Below are 10,696 nucleotides of genomic sequence, written 5' to 3' on the forward strand. Positions count from 1 at the left end.
TTTCTTGGGATTGGAAGAACGTTCATTTCCATGTTTTTAAAAGCACTGTGTCTTTCATTAATTACTCTTACATAAAGAGGGTTTAAAATTATTGTATTAATAAGAACTTGGAGAATTTGGAATGAAAAGGTAGAAAATATGTTCATGAAGCAAGTACAGAAAGGGTTAAGTTCTGAATGAGGAACAAGTTGTTTATTGAAATAATCTTCAATTTTTATTTCTAATCTTTTCCTCTTGGAATGAACACGGATATTTTATTACCTTCATCCTTGAACAGGATGTGTGTACAGAGAATTTGTGACAAGGTGATGATGGCCGGGTATTTCAGTTCCCAATCTAGATGTTAGGTCTCTTTAAAATTCTAGTGTAACAAGTGTAAAAGTATGGATTGAGCAGATTAGTAGAGTATTTTAAAATTAGCATTGGTTGAAAGATAAGAGAGAAGAAAAGGTATTACAAGTAAACCTCTTTGTTTCTCCCAACAGTTAAACTCTACCTCACAGAATATCAACCTGGGACCATCTGGAAATCCTCAGTAGGTTTCAATTAAATTGAATTTTATGTAATCCAATTTAATGTAAATCTAAAACTTAATTAAATGGGATTAAAATTAATTTTAAAACCTGAAAAGTTAGAATGACCTTGGGAGTGGTCCCATAGCTTCTGAAAACAAGTTTGGTTTACTGCATGCCAGAGGAGCAACTTGCCTTGTTGGTGCTACAGTTACTGCAGTGGTAACTTGTCTCTCTTCCCTGTCTTCTGCAGAGTTTCTGTTCTCAGCTCTGTGTGAATCTGCTTTTCTCCTCAAGGAGATGACTGCTAATTTGGTTTTGCTTTCCTCACAGATTTGTTCTGGGCTAGCAGGAGGAAGTGGTTAGTACATTGCAGTAAGAAATGAAATACAAGAGTCCTTCCCTTCAGGGGCAATAAATAGAGAGGTGTATGGTGATGTAACTTGTTTTGCAGTTTGAAAACATGGATAATTGTTTTGCTGACAGAATTGTGTTCAGGAAAGAGTAAGGGAATCCTGGGAAAAACTGAAAGGAGTGGTGATGTGGGAAATGGAAAAACTGAGAGTGAATTCATACAAACACCAAGAAGAGGCAGGTGTTAAGACCTCCCTCCTCTTACTGAAATTTAAAACAAGGGAGGATTGGATGGAGGGAAAAAAGGGAAAAATAAGATGGAATAGATAACAAATTTGGTCCTTCCTTTCCTCATGTAAGTTTAGACCTCTGGAAGTAAGCTCCAGGAGACATCATGGGGAAATAGAGACTTAAAAATTACAAGTAGCTAGACCATGGAGACCAAGAGTGCTTACGGGCTGTTGTGCTACACTACACTGCTGTACAGCTATAAGGCTTGTAATTTATACCCAGATGACCTGTCTCCTTCCTAAATATCTTTCAGTGCTAAACCAACAGACTTTGATTTCCTGAAAGTTATTGGGAAAGGCAGCTTTGGCAAGGTGAGCTTTTATTCCTGTGTCTTATGGTGGTGCAAGGATGCTCGCTGGTTTCCCATGCACAGTGACTGGAGACTTGGCCAGAGGTTCCAGAAGTGGTGTTGCTCTAGGGTGGCCCATAAACTGTTCTGTTGGACCCCTGTTGCTGCTGCTTTGTGGCCCTGCCATTTTTTCTCTGGTGCAGCTGTTGGCTGCCTCAGCCACTTGTTAGGACTAATAAAAGGGAGATTTTCCCTTTCCTCATTAAGAGCAGTTGGGATCCTCTGTTTCCCCCAGGGAGGAAGGGAGGTACCCCTATGCTTATGCAGCAGCTGGAGTACAAATCGTCCTTTTCCTCTTGTTGTCATGGACTATTTTGTGAAACCTCTGATACTATGGAGCAGTGTGAGCAACAACACATTGAAAAGTGAATTAACTATTGATATTTTACACAGATGCCAAAGAGAATCCCTTCTGAAATCTCCATTTCCAAGTTACTTTTTGTGTTGTCAGTTTTCATTCAATTATCTTTAAAATTTATGCCCCAAAAAAGATGAAATTTATCTCGATAGAGATTTAGCAGGTCATGGAAAATGAAAGTTACAATTCAGTCTTTCATGATACCACTGCCAGGATAAGTTTTTACTGAACTGTAAGCTCTCTCTATTGGCAGTTACATTGTTGATTGAATGTATTAGAAGCAAAGAAACTGTATTGTGAAAAAATTGCATGAACACTTTCCAATTATGCTGAAATGATAAAATACTACTAATAGTATGCGAACTGCAACAATCACATTTCTTCCTTTTTTTGAATTTCACAGGTTCTTCTTGCAAAACGAAAACTGGATGGGAAATACTATGCTGTCAAAGTGTTGCAGAAAAAAATTGTTCTCAACAGGAAAGAGGTTAAGAGAAACAGTCTTTTTCCACCCACCTCCCTTGTTTTTTCCCTTAATTACAAAATCATTCCTGTTTACTTATTGATCTTTTTCTTCTTGCAGCAAAAACATATTATGGCTGAACGTAATGTGCTTTTGAAAAATGTGAAACATCCATTTTTGGTTGGATTACATTACTCATTCCAAACAACAGAAAAGCTTTACTTTGTCTTGGATTTTGTTAATGGAGGAGAGGTATGTGGTGGTTCTGTTTGCTTTTCAGTCTGTCTATTCTGTTAATTCTAGGTGGGAGGAGCAAAACGATCTTTTACAATGGGCTGTGATCAGCAGTCTCTCAATTTTGAAAATACTGTTACTACCTGCTGTTTCTGCAGACTTCTGCAGCTATTTGGACCCTGTTCCTGTTCTTACTGACAACTTCAATCCAAATTTATTAATGCTTGTCAGATACAAATACTGTATTTTACAGTTACATAAATTTACCTTTATTACAAATTAATCTTACGATTACATTTTTTACCGTGTAACACTGTCTTCCTCTTGCATTCCTCTGCATTAACTGAGATGTTGATACTTCAGAAGGGGAAGAAAAGAAACTGACAGTTGAATTTATTATATTGTGTCAGAGTTGGGACAAGATGTGCATTTCTCTCATCGAATGCATTGTCACCTTGCTTAGACTGTATTAGCAAAATCCTGGTTTGCTCTATTCTGAATTGTGGCCAGACTTTAGTTTTGTATTATTTCAGGCAAAATAAAGTACAGTTCAAAACAGCTTTCAAATTTGAATAGAAAACTGGGGTGGATTTTTATTTTTTTTGAACTTCTTAATTTTTTTTTAAATCTTTACAAGTTGAGTGTGCAGTGTAATTGTATCTGTGTGTTTATGATTTAATTTGTCTAGATTTTTGTATGTGCTCGAATTATTTGCAGACAGACAATTCTCTGTAGTAGAACTGATGGATCATCTTGGAATATACATCTCACACAGTGATCTACATCTAGATTATTTCAGAATACAGTTCTATAAATAATTATGCAAATCTTTGAATATAAGCATTTACAGAACTGAAAGATGACTTATTTGACACCAGGTTATATTCTGCTTGGAGGCAATCCTGCATGATTTAGTCTTGCCAACTTCTATTCACAGCTTAGTGATTTACTCTAGTTCCTTTTGACTAGTCCTGATTTTAAGGGAATGTGTTTAAGTTACCTATACATCTTAGCTACAAAGGAGAAGCAGGGAAGAGTGTAAAGTAATGACTAAGTCGTGCAGTAAAACCAATTCTATTTCATTGAATTTTCTTTCATTGAATCTGTTTCATCTTTAAAAAAACCAAAAAACAAAAGTGGACAACACAATAAATTACTCTTCACTGTAAAATTGTGTTATTAATCTGGTTTGTTTTGTCTGTGTAATATTCTTATTTCCTATTTGCATATTTACAGCTGTTCTTTCACTTACAAAGAGAACGTTCCTTTCCTGAGCACAGAGCCAGATTCTATGCTGCTGAAATAGCCAGTGCACTGGGCTACTTACACTCCATAAATATAGTGTACAGGTAAGTTTCTGAAATGTATCCTTGTCCTGAATAAATTCAAAATGGGAAAAATTACCAAACAAAAAACTCTACAAGGAATCATCTTACCAGAAGCCTGAACATAACAATTTCACCAAAACTTCAAGCATTCAGCTGAAGAATAATAAAACCCCTTGCCTCTGAAGCACTTTTGACTGCTGTTTTGATTTACTTTTACCTTTTCTTTTTTATTAGGGATTTAAAACCAGAAAACATTCTCCTAGATTCACTAGTAAGTATGCAAGATTATTTCTGTCTTCTGTGTTCTCTCTCAAAATTGACACTTCTGTGTATTCACATGTTGAGCATGTTCTCTTTTTAACATATCACTCTTTATTAAACAGGGTCATGTTGTGTTGACAGACTTTGGACTTTGTAAAGAAGGGATTGCAACTTCTGATACCACTGCAACTTTCTGTGGGACCCCAGAAGTATGTTGACAACTTTCATGGGTTTTTTTTATCAGTAATAAATGACTGTTGACTGTTATTACAGTTTGTGTAACTGGAAGGTCAAATATTGTGTTTTGTATTGCTGGGAGGTTTGCCTTCTTTTAACAAGCTGAAACCAAACTAAAGACACGCTCCCTAAAGATCTATTCTTTGTTCTTACTAATACTCAGTGTCCACTGCTTGCTACCCACTTGGCCATGCCTCATCTCTTCTGTACTGTGTTTCTCCAGCCCTTTTCAAATACTGTTTTCTCCCATGTCTCCTAATGGCTGGGTATAACAGCTTCTACAGATTTGTCAATATGAGTCTACTTACCATATCCTGCCATTGATTCTTAGTAGGTTTATAGGGAATTAGTATCTGTGCCTCAGGAAATTATTGCATGTGCATGGAACTTTGAACTTGCTGACTGAGTTATTGAATTCTGTTGTCGTTTTACTGGGAAAACTACACTGGAAAACTTAGAATGTGGAAGGCTTGAACATGTATGATGGATTCACTGAACAGAGAATTAGAAATTTTGGTAATTTGATAAACATACTTTAAATTACAGGAAAGACCTTTGAAGGCAGTGTGAGATGTAGTATTTAGCTGAAACATTTGATATGAAGCAACTTTTCTTGGAAGTGTAGTCACTGTGAAGTGACTACACCCTAGGTTTTATCCATGCTAGCCTAATTCTCTAAACTACTTTTTGTTTTTTTTATTCATTTTAGTATCTTGCACCAGAAGTCATTAAAAAGCAGCCCTATGACAACACAGTAGACTGGTGGTGCCTTGGTGCAGTTCTTTATGAAATGCTTTATGGGCTGGTATGTACCTTATATGTACAGGTTGCTTTCTTCTCCTCTCCCCTTTTATTTGAAGTAACCTTTGAGTGTTGTTAAAGATGCTAACTTGTTCATAATGTTGGAATACTCCATTTAAGCAGATTAACAAATTGTTTTGTACTTAACACAGCACTTATTTTTCTCTTTTGGATTTTACTTTGCCTCTTGGTGTCTGACAGTTCATGGAAAAGCAAAATCGTAGACATCAGCAGAATCAGTAGTCATCAGCAAAATCAGTAGTCATCACTTTGAGGGACTGAGAGTAAATTGAATCAACAGTGATAATACACAATAAAAAAAACTAAACAGCTTAGAAGTAAAATTTTGTCAAATACTGGAATAAATAAAATTAAAAGGCATTTATTTTATTTATGTATCCCAGGTTTTCTCCTAGCTTTTGACAGCATCAGAACAAAGGAATCTTGCTATGCTTCTAGTAATATGTAATTACTCCATTAATAATCTGTTCTAGTTTTCTCAAGTTGTCTCTTCCCTTAGGACCTTAAATAGGGAGATGGATTTGTTTTCCCGTTCTCAGGTTCTTTTCAGGCAAGTTCAGTGGGAGCTTTGAAGCTGGATGGCATCTATGGCTACTTAGGAGTGTGAGAACACATTAGGAGTAAAGGAGGCGGTTAGTGGGAAGTTAACAAGTGTAAAGTTCTGGCAGTGGCCATGACTGAATTAGAAGTTAGCAGTGCATAAAAAGGAGATTTCTGCTTCAATGATAGCAGCTTGTATGTCTTACAGAATCATTTACTGATCATACTTAACATACAAAACAACATTGCATGTGGCTTCAAATTCATGTAGAACTTGTATTTTTTTAGCCTCCTTTTTACTGCCGTGATGTTGCTGAGATGTACGATAATATTCTTCATAAACCCCTGGTTTTGCGCCCAGGAATCAGTCTTACAGCCTGGTCTATCCTGGAAGAACTTTTGGAGAAAGATCGGCAAAGCAGACTTGGAGCAAGGGAAGACTTTGTAAGTAATGTTTATCAAACCCTATTTCATTTAAAGGGACTCACCAAATTAATGTGCACAGCACGGGATTAATAGTTGGAGATAGAAATTGCATTGCTGCATCTGTCTCTATTTTCCTCCTTTTTATTTCTTCAGTAAAGGCACCAGTGGGGTCTATCACTGGAAGTTGCTGGGGGTAAGAGAGCAATGATTGGAGTATTTTGAGCTTGGTTGCTGCTGTACTGGCTAGCAAAGGAAAAACAGTCACTAAGGTGCACAGAAGTAGGTTTCACTGTTCATAGTGGAACTGGGAAATAATCAAAAGAAAAGGCTGTCATGTGGTAATACTAATGATTTGGAAACCAGTTTTTAGGTAAAGTTTTCAGCTGCAAACAGCAGCTTTTTTTTAGCCTTAAAATCATGGCAGACATTTTCCTGGTGAAGCAACAAAACCTTTGTTGGCAGAAAGTTGATGTGAGAAAATTTCTGGTGTCTTCAGAACTGTGTGATGAAGAAGGATCTAGAGTATGTACTCCATCCATTAATGGTGGGATCTTTGTAGTCTTTGTTTTGCAGTCCTTATGTAACTGGACCTTGTAACTGAGCAATATGAAAGGATTTAGGATACCTGCTTGCTGCTTCTTAAGTATTAAGTATATTGCAGAGTTGTTGAGGCAGCTGCTTCTCAGACAGAGATGTGCTTTACAAAAACTAACAAAACTTTAAGGCAGGAACACATACTAACAGAAAAAAAATTCATGCTCTGTGGTAGACTTCAAGATTGTTGATTTTAGAGTTTAAAAGCAGAAAGTATGATCTTGGAAGGAAAACTGTTTACAGAGGCAGTCTTACAAATTTTAATTGCTGTTTTTACCGACTACAACTTTTATTGTGAAGTAAATTGTGAATAAACAAACTGATAAGGACATGCACATAAGAACTTCCCTATGTGCATGTAATATGAAGTAATGTTTACTACAGTGCACAGGATGGAATTATGAATTATATAAAATCTTTGTTCGCTGCAGCTTGAAATTCAGAAGCACCCATTCTTTGAATCTCTCAGCTGGACTGATCTTCTTCAGAAGAAGATTCCGCCACCATTTAATCCTAATGTGGTAGGTGCCTGGGGGTCAGCAATGGTGTTAGTGATTGTATCTCAGATCACAGAATATTCTGAGTTGAAAGGGACCCACAAGGATCATCAAGTCCAGATTTTAAGTGAATGCTCCATATGGGGACTGAACCCATAAACCTGGTGTTCCTAGCACCATGCTCTAAGCAATTGAGCTAATCTCACTAAGAGAGACTTTTCATATTTTTTAAGTTTATCAGATCATTCAGAAAATAGGATTTGGTGAAATCTAACCTAAATGAAAAAATCCTAGCCTTGTAATACTGGAGTGGTGTGCTTCCTTAAATTTCTTTTACTTAAATAGAGTATAACAACAAAATAGACAGCCTTAAGAGTTAAATTTGGAATCTGAAGGATAGGCACAAGTTCAAAACACTGTATTAATTTGATGACTTACAGATCCTTCTGTTTCCTAGGTTGGACCTGATGATATTGGGAATTTTGATGCAGTGTTCACAGAAGAAATGGTCCCATACTCAGTTTGTGTTTCTTCTGACTACAACATTGTTAATGCCAGTGTCCTAGAGGCAGACGATGCATTTGTTGGATTTTCTTACGCACCACCTTCTGAAGATGGGTTTTCCTAGGAACTTAGAAGCAAAGAGTGGTTTGGAAGTTTTGGGTTGAACTGAAATGTTAGGATTATGGACACATTCCGAAATAGCGTAAATAGTGCCTCGTCTTGTATGTAGGTTTGAAACCTATGAACAAACTTTCTCTGCTGTATAGGAGGAATTTGGGCATTTCGGATGGCTTTCTTTGGGGTTTGAACTGTTTGTTCCTGCTGCAGAAAATATTTTTTAAAACCTTTAAAAAGCATTCTCTACATATTTTTTAAGCAAAAACACTGACTGTTCTCCTCAATCCCTTTGAGTTTACATTCATACCTATATAATTTGGCTGGCACAAACAGCAGCAAATTTAGTAAATTTATAAATGCTTTTGTACTTATTTACCGTGACTTTGTGCTTGAATTGTAACTATGCAAATTGTCTTTTGTATATCCTGGTTTAAAAAAAGGTAAATGTTTTCCCTGTTACCAGTTTGGAGTATGTGTTAATTTACCTGTCAGCACTTAAATGATATAAGTTAAGGACCAAGAATCTTAAGGACTTCTGCAGAATGAAAACTTGGTTACATAAAACTGGATTGTTGCTCTTGCACTTGCTGAAGTACCCATTGACTCAAGTGGATTGTCTGAGGTATGGGGGGTTACTCAAAGCAAGGACAGAACAAATTAACTGGATTGATTTGATAACATTACTTATTACGTGTTCTACTTTTCTTTCTTCCCTAAGTATGTCTATATTTCAACTACATTAAAAGTATTTTTGGTTAAAGCTCTGCTTCTCCAAAGATCTGATATGCAATAATCATGGTTACTTTAAAAGTAAGTCAATTAGCTTTGACATTTTGGGGGTGGGTGGTGAGATGATCATGCCAAATATTAGGGATTTTTCTCACAGATTGGTAGTTTAAAACACTCTTATGTTCCAAATTGATTGTATTTCAGCATTCATAGCTACTTGTCTTAGTGTTCCAGTTTGCACCATTTTTAAATCTTCACTTGATGTTGGGGGGGAAATGTAAATTACACTGATAATTTTAGAAATGTGAAAAGCTATTGTCTTTCTCATACACATGTATGGACAAACATAATTCTGAACAATTTCTGTTTAAGGAAATTTTTTTTAAACAATGCAAAAATTGACTGCAGTTACAGTGTATAAAAGGCATATAATGGTAGTAGTTTATTATATATATTACTTGTAAATAACAACTTATTTTTGTCTGTTACTCCAAAAATGTTCAGTGTCTTTTTGTTCATAAATATATTCAGTTAAATGCCTTGATTTTAGAGAAGTATGGTAAGATACTGATACATCATAATGATACGTAAATTGAATGAATGTTACATAAATTTCAGTATCTAAGTCAACTTGGTTTTGGCAAAATAAGCAGCTAAAATAAATACTCCTTATATGTCAAGATCAGATAAGAATTGAGAACCATGGGGTGAAAGTGTATCAAATCATAATTCTTTTGAAGTACATGTTCTATCAATACATTGATAATGTAGAAGAGTGGTAAGTAAAACAGGATTCCTTGCTTACCTCAAGGGTTATCTTCTGTGGCATAGTTTTCTGCATAGTGGTGATGCTTAGCAGTTGCTACATGAGGTTTTGGAAGAAGCGTTTGGGTAAAAAGTAGGAATCTACATTGGCAGGGGAGGAAGGAAGGAACTGTATAATTTGTGGGAGCAGAATGGTGCCTTGGCACTCATTTTCCATAGTTCTCTTCTGCAAGGGTTGAAAAAAGCTGTTCAGGACAACCAAGAACTATGTGAATCTTTTCCTTGACATTAAAATAATTTGGAAGTAACAGCCCTGGGGTTTTTTTCGGTTGGGGGGGTGGGGAGGTGTTTGGTTGTTTCGTTTTGGGGATTTTGTGTTGTTTTGTTCTTTTTATTTATTTAATTTTTTTTAACATGGCTTTCTGATGGACTGGGAAACAAATTTATGGTATGAAAGGAAGTATTCATTCTCATACTTAATTTTTAGTCTGTATGCTCCTGAAATTGTTGTGAAATTATGTGGCTAATATAACTACCTTCTCTTTATGGCAAGGAGGTACAGTGCTGTATAGGGATGTGAAGGAGAGGGAATATTTCAGAAATTGTTGTTGTCGGAACTGGCACCCTTTTTAATTTTTGTCTTATATTCCAAGGTGTTCATACCTAGCTGCCTGAATGTATGAAGGGTTTTGGATTTTTTTCTTTTTTGTCAGAATTCAGGGGATCATTCCTTGGAAAAAAAAAAGTGGCAATTGAAGTTGCTCCTTGGAGAGCATCTTAATATTTGCTTATTAAGCTTTTTCCTTCAGCAGACTGCCTTTTGGCAAAGTGTGAATGTGTTCAGCATATCACTTGAAGTACTTAAGTTCTTTGAACTAAAGGTTAACAGACTGTATAACATCAGGCAATAAAACCTCACAGTATTTCTTGTTCCACATCTCTGTGCATCCCATGAGGATGGTTTCCAGACGTGCATTTGGAGGGTTGTAGCTGCCTCACCCAGGGCTGAGCTGTAAAAGCGACATCGGAAACACTTGGTAAAGCCTAGAGAGGAGAGTGGACCTGCACAGGAACCGACTGTGCTACTCTTTTCCTGTTTTGGCTGATAAGTAATAAAGGAAGGCAAAATGTGCCTTTTTGTGACTAGTGCAGGGGGTTTTGTTCTGCCTGTCTGGAGTGGAAGGGGATTTGTTCCTCCCCTTGCGGAGAGGGAACCCAAGCAGCCCGTGAGGAGCAGGCCTATCTCCAGTGCTGTGGAGGCCGGGAGCGGCGCTGCTGGTGTGGTCTGCCATCTCCCGGCGGGGCGGGGGGAACG

General features: G+C 36.8%; 1 protein-coding gene across 5 annotated transcripts in view; it reads left to right on the forward strand.

Annotated features, from left to right (window-relative positions):
- SGK3 (serum/glucocorticoid regulated kinase family member 3) overlaps positions 1–8,647 on the forward strand; it is a 54,702-nt gene extending 46,055 nt beyond the window's left edge. For all 5 annotated transcript variants that reach the window (XM_015617539.3, XM_033512280.1, XM_015617538.3 and 2 more), the window contains 11 exons: positions 486–535; positions 1,411–1,468; positions 2,268–2,351; positions 2,448–2,579; positions 3,798–3,910; positions 4,124–4,160; positions 4,273–4,359; positions 5,097–5,192; positions 6,038–6,193; positions 7,201–7,290; positions 7,724–8,647. In XM_015617539.3, the coding sequence (XP_015473025.1) occupies positions 486–535; positions 1,411–1,468; positions 2,268–2,351; positions 2,448–2,579; positions 3,798–3,910; positions 4,124–4,160; positions 4,273–4,359; positions 5,097–5,192; positions 6,038–6,193; positions 7,201–7,290; positions 7,724–7,894 (1,074 nt within the window). In that variant the 3' untranslated portion in view covers positions 7,895–8,647. The remainder of the gene's footprint in view (positions 1–485; positions 536–1,410; positions 1,469–2,267; positions 2,352–2,447; positions 2,580–3,797; positions 3,911–4,123; positions 4,161–4,272; positions 4,360–5,096; positions 5,193–6,037; positions 6,194–7,200; positions 7,291–7,723) is intronic.
- The last annotated feature ends 2,049 nt before the right edge of the window (positions 8,648–10,696 follow it).

Source organism: Parus major, chromosome 2, assembly GCF_001522545.3.
Source record: "Parus major isolate Abel chromosome 2, Parus_major1.1, whole genome shotgun sequence".
Taxonomy (NCBI): domain Eukaryota; kingdom Metazoa; phylum Chordata; class Aves; order Passeriformes; family Paridae; genus Parus; species Parus major.